This window comes from Monodon monoceros, unplaced genomic scaffold (assembly GCF_005190385.1).
Source record: "Monodon monoceros isolate NGI ecotype Baffin Bay Population unplaced genomic scaffold, NGI_Narwhal_1 Super_Scaffold_20, whole genome shotgun sequence".
Lineage (NCBI taxonomy): Eukaryota > Metazoa > Chordata > Mammalia > Artiodactyla > Monodontidae > Monodon > Monodon monoceros.
In genome coordinates, this window is record NW_021703777.1 from 2,885,927 (window position 1) to 2,909,727 (window position 23,801).

General features: G+C 43.4%; 1 protein-coding gene across 1 annotated transcript in view; it reads right to left on the reverse strand.

Moving 5' to 3' along the window:
* CUNH4orf45 (chromosome unknown C4orf45 homolog) overlaps positions 1-23,801 on the reverse strand; it is a 142,993-nt gene that overhangs the window by 74,273 nt on the left and 44,919 nt on the right. The window contains exon 4 of the mRNA XM_029235885.1: positions 5,813-5,946. Coding sequence (XP_029091718.1) covers positions 5,813-5,822 — 10 coding nt within the window. The 5' untranslated portion in view covers positions 5,823-5,946. The remainder of the gene's footprint in view (positions 1-5,812; positions 5,947-23,801) is intronic.

Genomic DNA, 23,801 nt, shown 5'->3' on the forward strand with positions numbered 1-23,801 from the left:
TTTTTAGTATTCAATAGGGATCCAATTTCTACTTGTTACGCTGGATTTCAAATCTCTATGATAAAAATTGAGAATCAAATTTTTTTCTGAAATATGTTTTAAAGGGAAAAATATTAAAATTGGGTAGAAAAATAAAACTTGATGAGCGGTCAGGTTAGTTCGGTAGTCACAGCACACAGTAAATATACACTGCGAATCGCCTCACGGAATAATGGAATCTCACTAGAAATGGAAGAAATTGAAATTAAAACAATTATAGCTACCAATGATAAGTATGAGGAGTGTCACACTTATGGCAGAAAAGGGAAAATTTGATTTTTACATTAAATTAGACATTAACAAAAACACTATAAAACTCTTAAAAGTGCTCTGAAATCATCCTCAAAGTTGCTGCAAAATTTCTCAGCTATTTTCTCATCCTCTTATAATCTGGTTAGTTTTTCCTTACGTATCAGCATTTGAGGTAATTGTTTAAACTATTTCTCATGATATTTTATTGTTTTTACATTAGTTATTAATAGTGACAAAATATTTTCTATGTTTTTATTGCAACTATGCAATATTTGACGTAAAATATGCAGCAAATCCACTTTTCATTTGCCTAACCAGGGTACATACCCGCTTTTGCCAACACTTTTATAAGAACATGGACTTTCCATTGAGATCAGTTCCAAACTTGGAGGGAAAAGAGGCTAAGTTCCAATAACTTAGAAAGGTCCTAAGTGATGGGCCTTAGAGAAATTGACGTTGTAACATCTGACCTGCGTAAAAGTTAATGTGTGATGTGTTGACCACAGCAGCATTCAAGAAACAAGCTTCCCTAAAGGGTTGAACCTACTGAACTCAAGACTCAACAGCCAAATTCAATTTTCAGAAAATACAGAGGATAGAGGAACACGTTAAATGACATGACAGTAGCCACATCCAGAATGTTGGGTTATTTCTACTGGATGACTGACACAATTTCTGCAACAAGAAAAAAAAAAGAAGTCTATACCAGCTTACAAGACACCAAAAGAAACAACACAACCAAATGCAATGAATGTGTGGACCTAGCTTGAATCTGTATTTTCACGATCAATCATCAAAATGCACTTTAGGGGCAATGAGGGAAACATTACCACGGACTAGTTATTACATAATGTCACAGGATACTTGTTAATTTTGCTAGGTGTGATAATATCAACGTGACTATGTAAGAATATGTTTTTTTTTTTTTAAGAGATGCACAGTGAAACATATAGGAGTGAGATAATATCAATAGAATATCTGGAATTCACTTTTAAATAGTTCAGCAAATGAAAAAGAAAAAAGCTATGTGATCAAATGTGGAAACATTTTGATAAATTGTTGAATATAAGTAACAGGTAAGTGGGATATATTTTAAAATAGTCATAACAAACTTTTTTTTTTTTTTTACGGTACGCGGGCCTCTCACCGTTGTGGCCTCTCCCGTTGCGGAGCACAGGCTCCGGATGCGCAGGCTCAGCGGCCATGGCTCACGGGCCCAACCGCTCCGCGGCACGTGGGATCTTCCCGGACCGGGGCACGAACCCGTGTCCCCTGCATCGGCAGGCGGACTCTCAACCACTGCGCCACCAAGGAAGCCCCATAACAAACTTTTTAAAAATTGTATCAAAAAAAGATTGATATATACCTCTCCATTATCAAAAATAAATAAAAATGGGGAACTTCCCTGGTGGTCCATTGGTTAAGAATCCGCCTTCCAGGGCTTCCCTGGTGGCGCAGTGGTTGAGAGTCCGCCTGCCGATGCAGGGGACACGGGTTCGTGCCCCGGTCCGGGAGGATCCCACATGCCGCAGAGTGGCTGGGCCCGTGAGCCATGGCCGCTGAGTCTGCGCGTCCGGAGCTTATGCTCCACAACGGGAGGGGCCACAGAAGTGAGAGGCCCGCGTACAGCAAAAAGGACAAAAAAAAAAAAAGAATCCGCCTTCCAATGCAGGGGACACCGGTTCAAACCCTGGTCAGGGAACTAAGATGCCACATGCCGCAGGGCAACTAAGCCCGCGCGCCACAACTACTGATCCCACGCGCTCTGGAGCCTGCATGCCACAATTAGAGAGAAGCCCACACGCTGCAACTAAGACCCAATGCAGCCAAATAAATAAATAAATATTTAAAATATAAATAACTAAAAGTAATTTTTAAAACTATTTGCAGGCTTTAAATACAAATACATTGTTCATAGTATTTTATACAATCCTCTGAAGTTCGTGGCCTCAACAGGAGTCTGTACCTTTCACCACCTAATTCCACTCTTTGTAAATATACCACAAGAAAATAACAGATAGGGAAAAATAATTTACCCAAAAGTTTTCATGTAGCTTTACTATAAGAGAAAATTTGGAGACTAAATATAAAATACAGGAGAATATGAAGTTAATTATTTTGTATCAATATAATGAAAAACCTTAAACCTATCAAAGGTGACAAGAATTTGAGCTACGTAAATACATGAAACTAAGTACACACTGGCATAGATTAGAAGAAATTTCAAGTATCAATTAAGACTCTTTCACAGTTGGAAGTGACAGAAAAGCCAACCCAAACTGGCTTAAAGCAAAAAGGAAATCAATTAGCTGGCAGAAATGAAAACTTTAAAAGACAAAGGGGACTTCCTTGGTGGCACAGTGGATAAGACTCCACACTCCCAATGCAGGAGGCCCAGGTTCAATCCCCGGTCAGGGAACTAGATCCCACATGCATGCCGCAACTAAGAGTTCGTATGCCATGACTCAGGAGCCCGCAAGCTGCAACTAAGGAGCCCTCCTGCTCAAATAAGACCCAGAGCAACCAAATAAATAAATAAATAGTATAAAAGAATAAAATAAAAGACACAAAAATCACCTTGATGGATCATAGATATAATGAAAACAGTAAAAACTTTTAGAAGAAAACAAGGAGAAAAATCTAAGGGACCCTGGAATTGGTTTTGAATTTTTAGATACAACATCAAAAGCACAATCCATGAAAGAAAAAATTGATTCCTTGTGCTTTACTAAAACTAAAAACTTGTGCTCTATCAAAGACTATGTTAAGAAAATGAAACGACAAACCACAGACCAGGAGAAAATATTTGCAAAACACTTATCTGATAAAGGACTTGTATCTAAAATATATACAGAACTCTTAAAACTCAACAATAAGAAAAAAAATTATAAAATAGGCAAACATTGTGAACAGACATCTCATCAAAGAAGATATACAGATGGCAAATAAGTATATGATCATTGGTCATTAGGGAATTAAAACAACAGTGAGATGTAATTACATCCAGTTAGACTGGCTACAGGTAAAAAATAAGAAACACCAAATGCTGACAAGGGTGCAAAGCAACAGGGATTCTCGCTCTCTGCTTGCTGGTGGGAACACAAAGTGGTGCAGCTGCTCTGGAAGACAGTGTGGCAGTTTCTTACAAAGCTAAACGTAGTCTCACCACGTGATCCAGCAATCCCATTGCTAAGTAAGTGTTTACCAAATTGAGCTGAAAACATACCCGTGCAAAAGCCTTACAGAAGTGTTTTTTTTCAGAATTGCCAAAAACCGCAAGACACTAAGATGATTAGGTAAACAGTTATGATCCAACCATACGATGGAAGGTTATTCAGTGATAAAATAAATGAGCACTCCAAGCCATGAAAAGACATGGAGGAACCCTCAGTGCCTACTGACAAGTGAAAGAAGCCAGTCCGCAAAGGCAGCACACTGTGTAGTTCCAGCTCTAGGACGTTCAGGAAAACGCACAACTATGGAGACAGTAAGAGATCAGTGGTGCCAGGGTCTCAGGGAGAGAAAAGTGGGGAGTGTGTAGGTGAAGCACAGGGACATTTAGAAGGGTGAACCTGTTCTGTATGATACTGTCATGTGGGTACACGGCCTTACCAAGTTGTCAAAGCCTGTAGACTTCACAGCACAAAGAGGAAACCCTGATGTATACAATTTCAAAAAATCATTTAGGTAACTTATCTAGGAAACAGAAACAGACTCACAGACATAGAGAACAGACTGGTGGCTGCCAAGGGGGTGGGGGGATAGGGGAGGAATGCACTGGGAGTGTGGGGTTAGCAGGTGCAAACTATTACATACAGGATGGGTCAACAACAAGGACCTACCGTATAGCACAGGGAACTATATTCAATACCCTGTGATGAACCATAATGGAAAAGAATATAAAAAAGAATATATATGCATATGTATAACTGAATCACTTTGCTGTAAAGCAAAAATCAACACAACATTGTAGATCAGCTATACTTCAATAAAATAAATTTAAAAAAAATCATTTAGGAGTTTAGGGAGCTCCAGGACAATTCAGACAGTGACAGGAGAATCTAACTGCATTACAGGTGTATGAAGCGGCCTCACTGGAGGGGCTGGGGAAAGGTCCCGACCCAAGTAACTTTGGAAACGAGCAGAGCCTGTAAGCCCAAGGGCAAGAGAACGTCAAGGAAGCACCATACTCTGGTTGATAAGGTTTTCTCCCCTGGAGAACTGGTTAACAATTCTGATACGTGTATATACATGTACTGAAAATTAACAATTAAGTGAATGGATGGCAACGAGTGGGAGCCAGGCTTCTCATGATTGGAGGGGGAATTTACAGATAAGCAAGCGGCATGCTTAAAAATAGGCTTGTGATTTTAAAATATAAAGGAAATAAGATTAAACGTGGTTTATTTCTTACAGACATCACAATTAGTCATATTCTACTTAACTACACTTTTTTTTTTTTTCTTTGCGGTAGGCGGGCCTCTCACTGTTGCGGCCTCTCCCACCGCGGTGCACAGGCTCCGGACGCGCAGGCCCAGCAGCCATGGCTCACGGGCCCAGCCGCTCCGCGGCATGTGGGATCCTCCCGGACCGGGGCACAAACCCGTGTCCCCTGCATCGGCAGGCGGACTCTCAACCACTGTGCCACCAGGGAAGCCCTAACTACACTTTTTTAACTGAAGTATAGTTGATTTACAATGTTGTGTTAGTTTCAGATATACAGCAAAGGGATTCAGTTATACACACACATAATTGCACACACACACACACCACTCAAATCACTTAAAGCAAGCTGAAGGAACAAGATGCCAGCCGACAATTTTACTGAGCTTACTACACGTCCTGCTCAAATTTTTATCAACCAAATATGTCAAAGTTTATAAAAATGCAAGAAACTTAAATCAGTATTAATGAAAATTTGATCACAAGTATACTTTTTATCAACATCGGAGCAGCCCCCATTACACAAAACATAAACTTTATGATACAAAAATATTCCTTTGTGGAAGTTAGCTCAGATGTCATGAGAACGGGAACAGCTGTTCATGGCAGCCTGGTGTCGATGCCCAGACTGAGTGCATAAGAGTAGCAGAATCGTGTAAAATAAACATGTGTTTCTTTCGTTCTCATGTCCATTGTCATGTGAGCATCATATAGGTGAGGGGTAAAGAAAGCTTAACTCTCCTTGTGAAATATACTCAAAAGCCCTTTACCTGTAAAAACCATCCGCCTCCCCACTGTGGTCGATACTGGCTCTTGAAAGGATACACCTGCCATGGTTGTAGCTGTGCTACTGGATTTTCTTTCTCAGCTTCCTCACACCAGTTTATCTGCACCAGAAACAGCCAAAGACTTTTCTGTCTCTCCTCTCCCTGTCTGTGACCCGAACTAGGTGGTTGCTAGGGACTCTTTATGACAGGAATGCAGGGTGTTCCTTCTAACAGCTCAGTGTTCCAGCCTCCAGGAACAGACAAGACACAGCTGTAGCATCCCCAGGATCGGCATCCAGTCTTTTCCTTACCTGTCAACATCGAGTCCAGAAGAGACCTGTTCAGGTTCTAGATCTAGAGCAGCCTTACGTCCCCAAAGACCTGGCAGCCTCAGTCAACACTGTCTTCCAACATATCCCAAGGAATGTTCTGCAGAGGGCTGTCACTGCACAAACCGAACAAACAAAAATCACAAACCACGGTTAGAGGCATTTGAGAAGCCCTGGCTAGATAAAAGACAATTAGAAATTATATTTTAAATGAATAAGATCATTGTTTATGCATTTTTCCCAGCCCCGTATTTCAACACGTCCTTAAACACAATCTGTGCCTCGGTCATATTAATCTATCTGTGGTTCCCATCATGTGTGATGCTCTTTCGTTCCTCTGAGCCTTTACCCATTCATTTGCTCTTCCGATAATGTTCTTATGTGAATATTTCTGTCCTCTGAGAGTCAGAGCCCGTGCCTCCTCTCCCAGGAGGATGCCTGCAGACACAGCTGACCACTGGCTCCCTCACGCCCCTTTAACTTCTACGGTGTCTTGTTTATACCTACCTGTTAAACTGCTACCACGTTGTTTCAATTGTCTATTCTGTCCGCCTCCCTACTAGAATCTCACTCCCAGTTCAGGGGAAAAGCATCTTTATTCATATTTCAATTTCCAGAGACTGTCATGCAATAGATGCTTAAGGAATGTTTGTGAGATGAATAAATGAACCAACAGCTAATTCCAGCCTGCCCAGAAATATAATATTGGCCACCTGATAATCCATGGAATATAAATTCTAACAGCAATTTTGAATTCAACCTTAATTATATGGAGGTCTTTACTGAAAATGTAATGCCTTTCGTTTGTTGAGAGAAATTACAGTAAAAACACTCTACATTAACTATGAAGAGGGTTGCTAGCCTGGTGGCAAAGGGATATAACCCCCAAGTCCCCTTCCAAGGAAAGACTTGTGCGCCAGCTGCAGGAAATACCATCAGTAGACAGCCTGCAGCTGTCAGCTCCTTCGGGGGCTGCTTTAGGTGCAGCGGGCTGTGTCCCTCTCGTGGTGTCTCTCTCTGAGGCAAGCCCTCTCGGGGCAGCATGGTCAGAAGACTCAGTAAGGTGAGGGGATAAAGTCCAGATGTTTCCACCTGCCATGGGACCATTTTTCACCCGGTGAGCGGAGGCTTTGTTGAGCCCTCACCACAGTTCAGCTTCTTCCTCTGCCCAATCCTGCTTCAGCCTCTTTCTGTTCACAGGCATAGATCCCAAATAACCATCTTGCCCCCCACCAACTTCTGGAGGGCATGACTTGTGGCAGCCAGACAGCACAGATGTGTAACAGGGAAGAACAAACCTGCTTCCGCATCAGGTCTATCCCTGTAGCTCTAAGCCTTGTGCTCTGTTGCCTGTGCTGAGTCCTGCGGGCTCTGCACCTTGTGAAACAATGTTGCCTGTAGCCTGAAATATACAGGAGAGCCTATTCTGAAGGCTCTGACCTTTAAGAGTAAAACACTTTTCCATTCATACAGAGATACAATGTTGCAGAACAGAGAATAACAGTTGTGAACAAAGGATTCCCGCACCAAGACGTTTCCAACAATCAGCCATGCCCACTCCCATTTTAGTATAAAAGCAGCCTGACTGCTAAGTTGGGGCAGGTGGTTCTTGGGGACACTAGTCCCCCATCGTCTCCGGCTTCCTGAAGAAAATCTCTATTCCTTGCCCCAACACCTTGTGTCTCGATTTCTTGGCCTGTTGTGTGGCGAGCAGTACGACCTTGGACTGGGTAACATGTACAGGCGCAAACGTGTTACACAGGAAGGCTTCTTGTTTTAACCCCTCAACCCTCTAACCAGAAGCTGATTCTACTCTCCCAGCATGGGCAAGTCTACTCGTCTTCTTTGATCTGCCCTGCATGTTAGTCTTCTTTACCTCTGCAGTGTCAGAAGCTTTCCTACCCTTTCTGGGGTTAACCAGTTCTTGTTACTATGGTCGAGGGCTCTCCAGCCCCAGCCTTAGGCTTCTCTCTGAAATGTCCCTATTTGTGTCCTCAGAACTACCACTTTCCAAGTCAGCCAAGTGTGAAACCTCCTAGCGGAAGTCAGGAGCCCGCCTATTTGGTTTCTCACTGCAGTTTTTGTGATGCAGAGAGAGAAGGAAGGAGGAACCTGAGTGACAAAAAGAAATTCTTTAGTAAAATAAGCAGGAAGTAAAGATCTCGCTTTTGGCCGAGGACCTCCCCTTAACCCATCCTGAGGAACGCAGGCTTCCACTTTGCCTCAGAGACTGTTACAAACTTTTCAATCTGTTGTGGGCTTAGGGTCAGTGATTCTGATGGCAAAAGGCTGGAGGGAAGGGAAAATAGAGGAGAAAAAATCAAGAGTTAGTTCTTTGGGAGATCTTTCCACCTACTCAGTACACGTTTAGGTTCATTTGTTTAGTTTTGTTTCATTTTTTAGGGATTAAAAAATTCTTGTGTAATTAAGTAAAATATTTACATGGTTTCAAAGTAAAATTCTTAAAATAAGGGATATTTACAGAAGTCTAGCTTTTATCTTTGTCATCTACATCTTGTTACTTCTTTCTCCTTATAGGAAAACTTGTAAAAACTAAAAGAAAAATATATTTATAATCATATCCTCCCCTTTCTCAGAAAAAGAGTAGCAAACTAAACACGTGTTTTTCCACCTTCCCTTTATTCAACGAGATCTCTATTAATGGTTATATGGGCTGTTTCCAATCTTTTGCTCTTATAAAATGTGCTATAAAATATAGGTTTCTGCAAACATGTTCTCATTTATTTTGCAGTACATCTTTGGTATAGATTCCTAGAAGAGTCATTCCTGGACCAGAGGGTAAGGCATATATACGTTAGCTTGATACTGCCAAATTCCCCCCCGCCCCCGCCATAGGGCTGTACCACTTTGTTGTCCAACCAGCAATGTCAGAGAATGCCTATTTCCACATGACCCCACCCACAGAGTATGTTGTCAAACTTCTGGATTTACGACAGGTAAGAACTGGTCAAATAGTAATCGACATTCCTCTCCTATCAGCAAGACGGAACATCCTTTCGTATATTTAGGAGCCATTTGCATGATTTTCTAAGACCTTCTGGTCATCCCTCTTGTGTAATTTACTACCAGGAGCTGAGCTTTGTCTACTTTTATAAGAATGAGCTAACATTCCAAAGAAGGACAACAGACACACCAACAGAGAATCACAGTAAAGTGTCAGAAGGGCAGTGATGGTTACGGGAATACATTTAACACCTAGTTTGTTCCTGGAGACATGGGGACAGAGGGGAGGGTCACCTGCCGTTCCTGGGACAGAGGGCGAGGCTCTTGTCTGAACTGTGTCTCAAAGAATGATGAGGACCCAGGCAAGGGATGGGAGGTTGGGGGATGGTGTGGGCGGAAAGGGCATTTTGGACAAAGAGGACAGCTTGAGCAAACGGCCCAGAGGGGAGACACAGCCCACAGAACTGTACATGGCAGAAAGACAAGTTCAGCACTGCTGACGGTCATGGCTAAGAGGGGAGAGGGGAGAGGAGGCCTAAGGGGCTCGGCCAGGCATGTCAGGAGCAGGGACTCTATTCTGTAGGCATCGGGGACCCCTGAAGGTTCAAACAGGCAGAGACTGGTCAGTCTTGGGTTTAAATGGAAGATGCTTGGCTGGGTGGAGACCGAATTGAGGAGAAGAGCCTGGGGACGGGGGTCCAGGCAAGTACAGGTGAGGCCAAGGCAGAGGTGATGGGAGCGGAGAAGAGATGCATTCGGGAAACACGCTGAATCTAGGTGGTAAGGAATCAGGAGGACCCCGGTTATCCAGCCTGGGTGACCGTGAGTAGTAGGGTCACAAAATAAAACACTGGAAACAAGAGAAAGAGAGAAAACCAAGGCCAGTAGGTAAAGCGATGGTGTTAACTCAGTGTGGAGCTGACAGGATAACCAAGCAGTTAAAATGAAGCCCATATTGTCATCAAAAGTTGCGACAGCTTCTGAACTCATTAGAGGGGATTAAAGACGATCTCCTGTGGCCACCAGATGCTCTTCAGTTAGAGAAAATCCCTATTGTTTATGAATCAGCCGCAACCTCCTCTGATGAAGCTCAGGGTTTACTGCTCGGCACAAATGAAACGTTGGCTGTTGTCTTGCTTTGCTAATGTAACAGCTACCTGAGAGTTGAAAACTGCTTCACGGTACAGCTGTGGAGGCCAGTGCCCGGTGCTGAGGCCCTGCAAAAACGCCTGTTCCAGTGTTTGGGAACGCATCCAGCTACACAGTTAATGATGGAAAGTGATACAAACTAGAAACTCCCATGATGCAGCAATGGAACCTATCTCCAGGTGAATATAGGGTCAGTACTTGCTAAAATTAATGCTCAAATACCCTATTCCTAGGCACACTTTGCAAACTGGGGAGCTTTGCCACCCCTATACCGGTAAATCTTTCTTTATACTTTTAGGCGCCAAATAATTTTAGGTCCTTTCCCTACATTCCTGTTTTTAGGCAACGATCTGGAAAACTCACGGAATAGAGACACAGACCTGGCTTCAAATCCCAACAGTCTTCTGTGTAACACTGGCAAGTTGATTTTCTGTAAAATGAGAATACTTGTGCCTCCCCCCCATAGGGCAAAGGGAATAACGTATATAAAATGCTTGTCACAATACCTGACACACTATGTAGTATGTATGCAGTAAATATTCTCTGTAATATTAGTCTCATCACCTCCCCCTTACCTTGGCCTCTCCCCGTTCTTCCTTTAGAAAATACATGTGACTAATATACATTTAAAGTGTGACCATCATGGACCTCAAGATTATCATATTAAGTGAAATAAGTCAGACAGAAAAAGACATATCATATGATATCACTTATACACAGAATCTTAAAAGATGACACAAATGAACTTATTTACAAAACAGAAACAGACTCACAGACATAGAAAACAAACAAAAGGGGATAGTAGGGGTGGGGGGAAGGGGGGAGGGATAAATTAGGAGTTTGGAATTAACAGATACAAACTACTATATATAAAATAGGTAAACAATAAGGACCTATTGTATAGCGCAGGGAACTCTACTCAATATCATGTAATAACCTATAATGGAAAAGAATCTGAAAAAGAATAGATATTATATATATAAATGCATAACTCAATCACTGCTGTACACTTGAAACTAACACATTATAAGTGTATGTATATGCGTAGCTGATTCACTTTGTTATACAGCAGAAAGTAACACACCATTGTAAAGCAATTATATTCCAATAAAGATGTTTTAAAAAAACCCTATACTTCAATAAAATAAATAAATAATGAAAATAAGTAAATAAAACAATAAAGTGTGACCATCATAACCTTTCTTTTTATATTTGGGCTTTCAAGGCCAGCTCACGAAAGTGTCTGTATTCTTCATCTTACTCATGTAGCTAGAATTTGGGTTAAGTTGGCACCAGAGATGCTATTCCCTGCCCGTACAATCAACCTGACCTCCCACGGTTGTAGTTAATATAATTAGGGATTATAGTATACATGCCTTTTCTATAAAAACACCGTTTAGAAAATTAAAACCACAACACATTAGAATTGCCATCCCCTAACTGCTATACTCTACATGGAGAAACAATAAATAATTAAAGCAAGTGCTTTAGCAACCATAGGGTGATACCTTACAAATGTGTGAACTGTTATTGTGATAAGGGACCGTAGCTACTCCTGAGATAGAGCCCCTCGGCTTCCGCTCGAGCAATCTGATCGTGGGAGAGGCCAGCTGAGGGGCTAAGCCACGGCGCAGGGGAGCCGGAGGAAGAGCCAGGACGAATCCACCCGCCTGGTCTTCAATTCAGGGCGCTCTTCTCCCTGCTCCACCTTGAACAAGAATCTGTCGTCTCTTTTTCTCGTGCGTGGCACTGTGGATGTCAACAGCCCTTGCAGTTCTGCTCTAATGGTTTATGCGGTCTTCCTTCTGCCACTAGTTCAACTTTCTGGTGAAGACTTTTTCACTGAGCAGTGAACAAATATCACTGGACACTTACTGCATGCCAGATACTGTGCAAAACACTTTCTCCAAAGTTGTTTTTTTTTTTTTTTAACATCTTTATTGGAGTATAATTGCTTTACAGTGCTGTGTTAGTTTCTGCTTTATAACAAAGTGAATCAGTTATACATATACATATGTTCCCATATCCCCTCCCTCTTGGGTCTCCCTCCCACCCTCCCTATCCCACCCCTCTAGGTGGTCACAGGCACCGAGCTGATCTCCCTGTGCTATGTGGCTGCTTCCCACTAGCTAGCTATTTTACATTTGGTAGTGTATATATGTCCATGCCTCTCTCTCACTCCAAAGTTTTTTCACTGTCTGCACAACAGTGCTATGACACAGAATTATTATTCCTGGTTTATTGTTGAGGTCGGTGTGTTCCAGAGAGTTTAGTGTCAAAGTCTGGTCTCATTGTGCATAACAGAGAATGTGGGGTTCCAAATCTGGTTAATTATTTCTGAGTTGTAGAAATGAAATCTAATTTTGATCTTCAACAGACATATTTGTCTCCCGTGATAAACCATAATGGAAAAGAATATGAAAAAGAATGTATATATAGGTACCACTGAATCACGTCGCTGTACAGCAGAAATTTACACAACATTGTAAATCACCTAGACTTCAATAAAATTTTTTTTAAAAAGCACAATATAAGGATTTAAAATGAAAAATAAACATATTTATCAAAATTATGAATATGGTTACTTTGAATATAAGTGAAATTCTCCCATCTGGGTGCTACTGCAGCTTCTCAGCCTGTAATAGTAGCATTCCCTCCTAAATGTTCCTGGCAAATACCCTTCCAATACCCTTCCCATCTTTGCCTTTAAGAAAATCAACCCCCTTCCAAATTTCTCTTCTTCCCCTTCCACCAGCACAGATCTCCAGAGGTCCTCAAATGCCCACACTTCCTTCTCTGCGCTCCTACAGGCTTTACGTTTTACCTTGGCTGTTGTGCAGATCATTTTTGTGCAAGCAGGCGTCCCTCTCCACAGTGGCCCCGGCCAAAGTGGGGTTCTGCTCTTCCCTCCCCAGCAACGTCAACCACTGGTGGGCTCCTGGCTGCCATGCCATTCTCTGTACCGCCACTCAGACCCAGACTCCTGGATGCAGCGGGCAGGAAACAAGTCCCTTCCTCTATGACATGCTCCCTTGGAAGGCCGCCAACAGACTTTCTTGGGCCCCAAAGAGCAACGCAATCTGGGGTGACAGCTCTTCTGATGACTTAAGAGCTCACTCCTGACTGGGTGGGTTTTGGGGGGGGGGGGCACTGTGATTTGGAGACTCCTCCAGCCCCACTGGTCTTTTGTCGAATCCAGGGCATCGTGCCGTACTTAATCTTTCCTCCTGCCGGGACAAATCTACTGTAGAAAATTCCCTCCATCAGCACCCTCCCTCCACCCAGCTCCATTCTTCCTATCCTTCATCCAGTTCGCCAGTTATTCTCCTGAGAAACTCGCAGCTCCCTTTGAAAACACTGAACGCAATGACAAGGCAGCAGCAGAAGGTGGTTTCCCCAGAGCACAGCCAGGAACCAACCTTTCTTACCTTTCCGAGCAAATGTATTTCTATAATGGACTATAAGTACTTATACTTACCGGGGGGAAAGCAATTAAATATCATCGAGAGTGTGTGTGCTTCCATAGGTTCTTCTAAACCTGGACGAATGTCTGAAGCTCAGCGTCTTATTTTCATCTAGTTTCCGGAGACGAAGCATCATTTACAGCGGTTCTACAATCCAAGATTCGTTTCAATGTCTGAACTTTTTTTTTTTTTTTTTTGTGGTATGCGGGCCTCTCACTGTTGTGGCCTCTCCCATTGCGGAGCACAGGCTCCGGACGCGCAGGCTCAGCGGCCATGGCTCACGGGCCCAGCCGCTCCGCGGCATGTGGGATCTTCCCGGACCGGGGCACGAACCCGTGTCCCCTGCATCGGCAGGCGGACTCTCAACCACTGCGCCACCAGGGAAGCCCCAATGTCTGACCTTTGATGTTGAAAAAGTCGACGTAGCTTCTTAGTATTTGCCAATCATTTGCCATGACATAGAAAGAGCATTCAAATGTATGGAACCTCAAAGAGGGTCTGCTAATTACAAACAATCTAAAAATAGCATATTACTGAGCCATAAAAAAGAATGAAATAATGCCATTTGCAGCAACCTGGATGGACATAGATATTATCATACTGAGTGAAGTAAGCCAGACGAAGACAAATATCCTATGATATCACTTATACGTGGAATCTAAAAAAAAAAAAAAGATTCAATTGAACTTATTTACAAAACAGAAACAGACTCACAGACATAGAAAACAAATTTATGGTTACGAAAGGGGAACCATGGGGGAAGTGATAAATTAGGAGATTGGGATTAACAGATACATGCTACTATATACAAAATAGATAAACAACAGGGACCTACAGTATAGCACAGAGAACGATATTTAATATCCTGTAATAAACCATAATGGAAAAGAATATAAAAAAGAACATATATATGTGTAACTGAATCACTTTGCTGTACACTTGAAACACTGTATAAATCAAATATACTTCAATAAAAAAGTTTTCTAATAATAAAAATAGCTGTTATCTCTCACTTGAAATGGATTATACACTGGTTTATAGTACAAGTGTTTGGTATAGTCTTAAGAAAAAACCCTACTTCTTTGAAAAACTTCATTGTTTAGCAAATCCCATTTAGATGTCATGGGAAAATAACTTTTCTTCTTATATATTTTATTAGGATTTTTAGCTTAATCTTTTTATTAAACTCTAATGTAACACTTAAAAATGTTGTTTAAAATGTCTAGGAACAGTTTGAGCGGAGAAGGATGACAGCATCTAGGAAAGGACACGTGGTGGGTTTGGGAACTCCTTGTGGTAGAAGCTGAACCCAACCCCAAATTTACTCCCACACAACCCAGATGGGAGAAGCTGAAACAACACCAAGCTAAAATGCCCTGTGTCAAGGAAAATGAAAGTTGTGGTGAGGAGTGGGTCTGGGGGCTCTTGGACTAGAGGAAAAAGCAACAAGCTGGAAGAGAAGGCTTTTTAGTCTGGGAGGCCGGTGAGGGCGGGGCGCACGTGCCCAGAAGGGCAGTGGTGATGCTTCCATGTGCTTGGTTGTCCGAGAAACTGGCGAAGTCTGATTTCAGCAAATGACTCATTTCAATTTTAAGTTGTTTATTATCTTGTGCTTGGCTGTAGTTCCACTCAGCAGCCTGTGTTGGTGGCCTTTGGGGGAAGTTGAAGAAAGCAGGACAGGGCCCTTTGTAGAGCAAAACTCAGCAGGAAATGCACCTCAGGCTGCAGAGGAGGGGTAATTCCAGAGAGACAAGACAAATGGGAAAGTAAACCTTCAGGGTGTCCTCTGAAATCTTGAGAGAAGGATGTCCACAACCTGAGGGAAAGGGGTTTTATTGGGGCATTTTATTTTATTTAAATGTTTTATTGTATTAATTTAATTTATTCAATTCGTAATTTATAATTTTAATAAATTAATTTTATTTTAATTTATAAATTAAAACTTATAATTTATGATAAATAACATTAAGTTATTTAAATAAAGGCCTTTTATTTTATGTATTTAAAGACATTTTACTGGGGGTACTGAAGTAACCGCTGAGCCCAGAAGGCTGACAAGCCTGAGGATTTGGGGTACAGACACCCCATAGTAACATGTAGCAATAACCCAAATCAAATGGCAGGCCAAAAATAACTAAAATATTTTAAAATAATTTGTTTTATTACTATAAAAAGTTTAAGTAATCAGGGAATTGATTATTTAGTCATCAGGTGTTTTAATCTCAACTTTATAAAATGTACCAAAGCGAGAGTATTTTTAAGTTGATGAAATCACAGATACATTATTTATTTTGCGTGATTCACAGTTTCTTAATATAAGCTGAAATCAATTATACTTCAATAAAAAAATAAAGTAAAATAAAATTAAAAAAAATACATAAGCTGGGGACTTCGCTGGTGGTCCAGTGGTTAAGACTCTGCGCTTCCACTGCAGGGGGCGTGGGTTGGATCCCTGGTCACAGAACTAAGATCCTGCATGCCATGTGTCATGGCCAAAAAAATAAACAATTTGAAAAAAAAAATACATAAGCTGAAAACCATGCTTACAGCAGCCTGCACTAGAGTTTCTTGTACTTTTATAATTTTGGGGCCATTTCAGGTGAGGAAGGGGAAGCCCTGAGGGTGAGGCCCGAAGGGGTGTATGAAGCAGAGATGGTTTAAACTGTCCCACAGAAGAAGTAAAGGAATGTGTGAGGGGAGCCCAAAAAGGGACAGGGCGGGAGGTGGGGGGAGAGACGTGGGCTAGAGAAGGTGGAAACTGGATAGGGACAAACAGGCTATTAGCTCTGATGCTGCGTAACAAACGACCCCAAAACTTAATGGCTTAAAGCAACAACTATTTAGTATCTTGCTGTTTCTGTGGTCAGGAACCTGGGAGCTGCCTGGCTGGGTGCCTCTGGTTCAAGGTCTCCCAGGAGGTTGCCATGAAGGTGTCAGCTGAGGCTGAGGTCTCAGGTGAAGACTTGGTGTTAAGAGTACGGTTGAGGGCAGGATTTGGTTCCTCAAGGGCTCCGAGGCCGTGTTTGTTGCCTCTTCACGTGGCAGTTGGCTCTTTCCAGATGGACCACAAGACAGAGGGAGCACCCAAGACAGGGACCACAGTCACTGTGCCACCCACTCTTATAGGCGACATCCCATCCCTCTGCCACATTCTATCTGCTAGAAACGGGTCACTAAGCCCAGCCACCCTGAAGGGTAGGGCACTCCACAAGGGTACGAATACCAAGGGCTGGGAGACTGACTCACCACTGAAGAGGTGGGGTGAGGTGGGTGTGGGAGGGCAGGGGTTGGTGGGTAGAGTTGAAAGTTATCCAGACTTGGATATTTGCTTGTCTCACTCTTTCATTCCTGTATTTTCTGGGGCCTTTTGGAGCCTTCCACTTTTAGTGACCGGGATCCTATCAGTCCTGTTAGACCACTAGTATTCTGGAACCTGCCATTTAGAAACGCTAGCAAATATCACTCATGTTTTTCTAAAGCAAGCATCAATTCTTGTACATTTTAATTTAAAATTTTTTAATTTTATTGGAGTATAGTTGATTTACAATGTTGTGTTAGTTTCAGGTGTACAGCTAAAGTAATTTTTTAAGAGCTATAAAAAGTAGGTTGTTACTATTGACCAACTAAGTAATCAACTCCTAAATAACTCCAAATACACACTAAAAGTTATTTAATTCTAATAAGGAAGGAACCTACCCCAATATATACATACATGCATGTATTTATGTCTAAAACCATTTGCTCATCTATTTAAGCAATATTTTTCTTCCTTAACTGTATATTTTAAAAATTCCTTCTGATCTTCTTCAAAATTTACACTAGACTTTAAAATTGAAAAGCATTCTTCTGATTCCTGCCTTGTTCCAGGACTTGACGGATTGCATTTTTATCTGCCAATGCTTATCATCCATTCCTAGGCAGCCTCCATCAGTGATCTATCTTGGTCTCTTTAACTGTCATGTCACAGAGTCACATTACAACAGACTCTTGGTAATCTGAAAAATACCAAGATGCTCCTAGATAACTAAAACTCCTGGTGAGTAGAAGTCCCTGCATCTGCCAGACAAGCCCTGCAGGAAAAAACAGGGTGGAGCCCACGTGGACGGGAAGGGTGTTTAAAGCACAGGGTGCCCACCCTGCTACGGGATGTTCTGTGATTTTTGTCCTCCTTTTTTTGCGGTTTTGCATGATCCGAAATAAGTTAAAATGTACAAGAGAGGGTTTCACACGTGAGAACCATGATATGACAGCACGTCATAGAGAAACGAACAAAGAGGAAAAGTAAAAGTCCTGCAACTCCCAACACGTGGGCAAGATGCTGCTTACCCGTTGGTGTGCTTATCTTGCAGCACAGACGCTTGTTCTTCTTAAACTGATGTTTGTGGTCCAGAGAGGAACTGCTGTTCCTTCTCTTCCACTCCCCGCCCCCCCCCAACCCCGACCCCGAACTCGCTCAGGTCACCCTCAGACATCCTCCTCCATCCGCCAGAGCGTGGTGTTGGAGGACAGACCTGGCCTCTGTCTCAGACGGGAGAGATGCCCGTCCCATCTGAGCCCAAAGGGGCGGGATGGATGCTCCCCGGTGAGCGCGGGCGCCAGCAGATGCCCAAGTGCAAGTTCAGGGCGGCGCGTCCTTGCACTGCTCCTCCAGAGCGGGCTTCCTACGCAGGGCATCCCAAACGCCCCGTTCCCTGGAGAGGGTCCTAAAGGAGTTCCATCCTCAGTGTTGGGCTTTGTCTTCTTGTCCTTAACCAAGCTCAGAGCCGGCTTCCCTTCCGCAGGCATTTCTGAGCCACGTTCAGGCAGACAAGGGGAGGGGGCGCCCCCAGCCTCCCCCCCCAATTAAACCTGCAGAAGGACCCTCACTGAGAATGCCTTAGGTTTGCTTATGAGGATACTGTCAAAGAAGTTTGCTTACAATGATAACTAATAGTTTTAAGAACTGAGACAATCACACCCGAAACTAACACAACATTGTAAATCAACTATACTTCAATTAAAAAAAGAACTGAGATAATTTACCAGATGATCAAGAGTTCAAGACATTATTTAACGTCAGAATATAAAACATAAGCTTTTAGGTTGAAATACAAGATTCGAATTCCTTAAAATATAGATGTCAAAAGTTTACTGCTCATTATACTTATAAAAAATTATCCGGGCTTCCCTGGTGGCGCAGTGGTTGAGAGTCCGCCTGCCGATGCAGGGGACACGGGTTCGTGCCCCGGTCCGGGAGGATCCCACATGCCGCGGAGCGGCTGGGCCCGTGAGCCATGGCTGCTGAGCCTGCGCGTCCGGAGCCTGTGCTCCGCAACGGGAGAGGCCACAACAGTGAGAGGCCCGTGTACCGCAAAAAACAAAACCACCAAACAAAAACAAACAAAGAAACAAAATATTATCCATCACGAATTTTCACAGAAAGAAAATACAACAGTTTTCTAATGTAACTTTTTTTTAAATGATAGGGATTTCTGAAAAAACCACTGTCAAGAAAGATAAAGTAACATCAATTTGTCATATCTCAATGGAGTCTACATTCAACACAGATTAGCTTTAAAAAACAAAAAACAAGAAGGCACAGCTGGACCTGTTAAGCTTTTTGTTTCTGTGTTTTCTTTCACTACACACAAAAGTCTCGGGCATTTTTGATTTCCTGAAAGCACCACAATAAATAGCTTTGAAAATCGCTGAGATGATGTAAGAAAGAAGCTTGAAAATGTATAGATAATATCGAGATTCAGAGAGATTGATTAAAGAATGGAATGCAGACCAAGTGATTTTAAACAGTCACTAAATTTGATCCCAACTTAGGATTTTCAGTCAACTTTCCTTGAAGGTATTTATTCTTTAGAATGTTTTGAATTTTTATGATTCTTTGGGAATACTGGTCACCTGTTCTCAATTTTTTATATTAGGTCAGGATCTACTTAAAAATGAGTTAAAAGCCACATGAATTTTGTGTCTGTCTGGAAAATAGGGTCTGACTTCCACAGATGCCCTGGAGATCGCAAATATATACTGCATTACAGCCCTGTTATTTTAGCTGTCACAGAAGAGACAAAAGTAGATTTAACGTTGGAGAAATCTTGGTAGGAAATGTGCATTGGGGTATAGGCTACTTTTGACTCCTAGGATTAAAGTTTCTTGGTGAAAGAAGACAGTCTTTTGATAACACATCAATTAATGTAGACGTTATTTTAAAAATTGTGCCTTGCTGAAAGATGTCCCTTGGTATCAGCACATCAGCTTTTTTTGACTCAGCTGGGAAGGCAGTGAAAATAAAGTTAACAGTGGCATTAATCAAGCCTATTTTTTTTTAAACCTCTCTTAATTTTGACAGCATCTGGATTTCATTCTTCTTACTGGGTTAGCGCTACCATTGCTCTGTTTTATGTTTTGACCATCTGTGCTTACTGGTAACCCCGGCAGGCTTGAGAAGTGGCAGACAGGTGTGACTACCTAACTTAAGTGTTGGCCTGGTGAGTGGGAGAGAGAAGTGATCGCATTTTTAATAGATAAAATATGTTTGCAATTCATGGTAGCGTGAGGACAATAATCAGAACAAAGATGGGTGGTGAAAAGAGACATGTGAGTTAGGAGCAAGGATCACTGTGTATAAGTCATTGAAACCTCCAGCCTAGACTCAGCCTTAAGATCACATAAGTATAAATTTACTGTTTAAAATCTTAAAGAGGCTTCCAAGAAAATGCTCTTCTTTGAATTTTCTTGCAGAAACATAAAACCAACTGGCTGTATAACAGGGTAGCAAGAGTTTTAGTAAATGTAGCTTGAATTATGTTCAGATGAATGCAAAGTGCTATGTTTTCTGGAAGAGGCTTTTTTTTTTTTTTTTTTTTTTTTTTGCTTGAAACTGTTAGATTTGAGATGGGCTTTTGCGGGGGGGAGCCTTGTCCTTGCACATCTAATACCAGTAGACTATAAGCTGCTCAAAAAAAAAAGATTACCTCTACCATTTCCCTGCTTCCCCCCCAGGGTACACAACAGGGGCTAAGAAATATTGTTGCCCGAATGACTAAAGTGTCACATTCAAAAGCACTTTCATTACCAAATGCAGAGGAGAGACCACTTACACCGTGGCTATTTCCAAAATCTACTGCTGCTAATTAATGAAATCTTATCTGCCATGAGATGTAACATCTATTTAGAATGATGGAACGAGAATATCTTTCTTTTATTGTCATTTTTATTCCACCATTTGCTTGTTTCCATAACAGCAAGGACATCGGCCTTGGATTCATTACTCAGGTTTTTCTCCCAGCCAAGCAAAGCCCTAGGCAGTGTCGGCAGAGGTGTGTTAAGCCCTGGCCCCCCCCGCTGTGTGCCAGAAGACAGCAGACCACCGAGCGCTTCTCGACATGTCTTTGCGGCCTCTTCCTCGCTACTTCATTGCTGTTTGATATGTACTGAGTGTGTCAGCTCCATCCTTTCATTTCCTGTCTTAGGGGCGGCGCTTTGCCGGGAGCTTCCTCACCCTTCCTCCTCCTTCCCTGCTCCACCCCCTCTAACAACCTGCCACCCAGCTCACCCCCCAATCAGGATGTTAAAGCCTCCCTGGCCTCCACCTGAGTTCCCAGCGTTCCCCCCAAAGACTGAAAATGACTCAGGTGGAGGGAGATAGGCAAAAGAGAGGAGGAATCCGGGGCAAACATCCTGACTAGGTGAGTCCACTGGAGAGAAAGGCGTGGGCAGGGGGTGCAGACTCGGGGCATCACCTTTACCCCCTTTACCAGGAGGAACTCCGGGAGGGGCCAGGGACACAGACTGAAGGCAGAAGCCTCCCAGGGGAGTACGCGCAAACACAAACGTACATACATGCACACATGCACAGACATACATACGCACACATGTACACGAATACGCATACATGTGTAAACACGCGTACATACACACATATGCATACACACATACATAGGCACACACATGAAAACACATACAGGCACACGCGCAGACATAAACATACACATATGCACACATGCATACACATGCGTGTGCACATGCACACACGTATACATACACACACATCTTTTGCACATAATAAAGGATCTATCTACCCAGTGCCACAGACTGTAACTACGCATTTGTATGGGTAAAGCAGACTGAAAATGGAGAGAAGGTTGGGGCTTAGGACTGGGCTCCTCCACTTTCTAAACGTGTAACCTTGCAGATGTAAGCCTCGACCTTCCTTTGGTGTGGGTTGGGTGATGTTGCCGTCCGTCCCCACAGGGTTGTCATGAGGATCATTTGTTTTTTAACTACTGGAGTGAAGGTACCAAGTCCATGCAGAACGGCAGAACTGCGTGGCTGCCCAAACATTTTGTTGGTCATTCTGTGGTGTTAAGTGTTATCTGCTGTACGCTTCCTCTTTAAAAAATACAAACAGACATGGATGGATCATTAATATATCGATTTCTGAGTTCGTAATAGCACCTAGAAGGACACAAGGATGGCCAGGACCCGGGACCCAGCACTTCGCATCCGTGGGTTCACCTGGCCCACACGTCCCCCTTCAGGTCCCCTCCAAGGATCTAGCAGGGTTCCCGAAAGCTCCAGGTGTGCTTTGTTTCTGAGTTCCTCTCCACTCCCCACCGCTTAGAGCCATTCCTGGGAGACCTGGACAGGCTCTCCCTGCCCCGGGGTCGTTCTCAACAGACTAAAGCCGTGCATGGTACAGGAGCAAAGCCAGCAGACATTTCCCGCCAGCCCTCCCTTCCCGCCTTCCTCTTTTCTTTCTTTTCTTTGATTTGAAACAGATCCATACTGTAGCCATTCTTATTCCAGTTTATCACCATGTCCGCTCAACTCCTTCTCTAAAATTCGTACAATAATGATCCTCTCTCTTACTCCCATCCCTCCCCCATCTCACAGGGATGCAGAAATGCAGCCCTAACTCCTAACGATCCCGAGACCCCAGGGATCCTGCTTCCAGGCTCCACAAGCCCGTCTGGCTGGCACTGTCCCCTCACTCCAGACCACAAGCAGCCTATTCCTCTTCTGCTGACACCCCTCTCTCTCCAGTCCACTTCCCCACACACAGACGCCTTCTTCCCTAACCTGCCAGCATGCACTGCGAACAGAAAGCAGCGTGTTTGACATTCTTTACTGAAAGGTAGGCAGTTACAGAGGGACCTTACACACATCGTGGGAAACCACTGGAGACTTGGGTTCTGAAAACCTGGTATGTGGAGCACAGAGGCCGCCCACTTCTCAGCGCTGCGTCCTGAGCGCAGCGCCTCTGTCCTTGTCCAGCTGAGTTGCTGAATCCCCAGACCCTCCTGGCTTCTCGCTGGAGGCCCTGCCGTCTTTCCTGGTCTGGTTCCCTGGCCCCTCCCACCCTGCCCTCATCACTCCTCCAGAAAACGCTTCACACCATAATAATCTCTACAGCAGCTGCTCTGCCAGCAATGGAGTCAGCATTTTTAATCCTTCGAGATGATACTGGACACCCTGCACCAACCATCGCGATTTAACTTCTTCCCCAAGTCCAAGGCTTCCCCAAGAAAATCTGCGGGACTGAAAAGGCCTATCGAAGCCTCTCCCACCCCACAGAGTTTGAGTTTGCCGGATGGCCACATTTAAAGCCATCAGAAGCGTGGGGCTCTGGGGTCAAAGCATCTGAATGCTTTCCTATTTCAGGAGCAATCCCCTTCGACCTCCTTGAGGAAGGGCGCATCACCAGGAGTTCATGAAGGATTCAGTTGGGAGAAAAGCATTAGAGCCCCGAGGCACGTGTGCTGGCAGGAGGAATGACAAGACGTGGGGTGTCCGTGATGTTTGGTGGTACCACCTGACTCCTTCCCTTCTTCCCTTTGAGGACTTCCAAAGGCCACGCGAAACTGAACCATATGAAGAAACCTCAGCAGCCAGAAGCTTTCGTCCTTGTAGTTTCTGTTGCCACAAGCAATAAAAACAATTCTCGAAGGGTAAGGTTTATACGGTAGGCGTCAGTGTCAATTGTGTTCTGACCAGATTCAGAAGTTCAGGTGGGTACCCGGGAAGGACGGGTCTCTCCCTTCCTGAGCACCGTGCATTTTTCAAGCCAAGGATAAAGAAAGCTTGCTCTGCAGAGGCTAGCTTCCAGCTCCTGATGTGAGTTTATGCCACTGACAGTGACCAATACACTGCTCACACCTGTGTCACAGGGAGGGCCCGCTCGTGTCAGCTTAGATCTCTCCAGCTCACAGAGATAACCCATGTTCCAGCACCTCCCCCTCCCCCTCCCTCATTTCCTTTTTCCCTCCCAGAGGTATGTTGTATTTCATTGTAAAGCACTTAGAGACTGCAGCAATATGCACCGTATAAATAATAAATGGAATGCGATAGAACTGGAACAGTTGAATTTCCACGGTGATCTGATGTCTGGCTTTTCTAGGGAA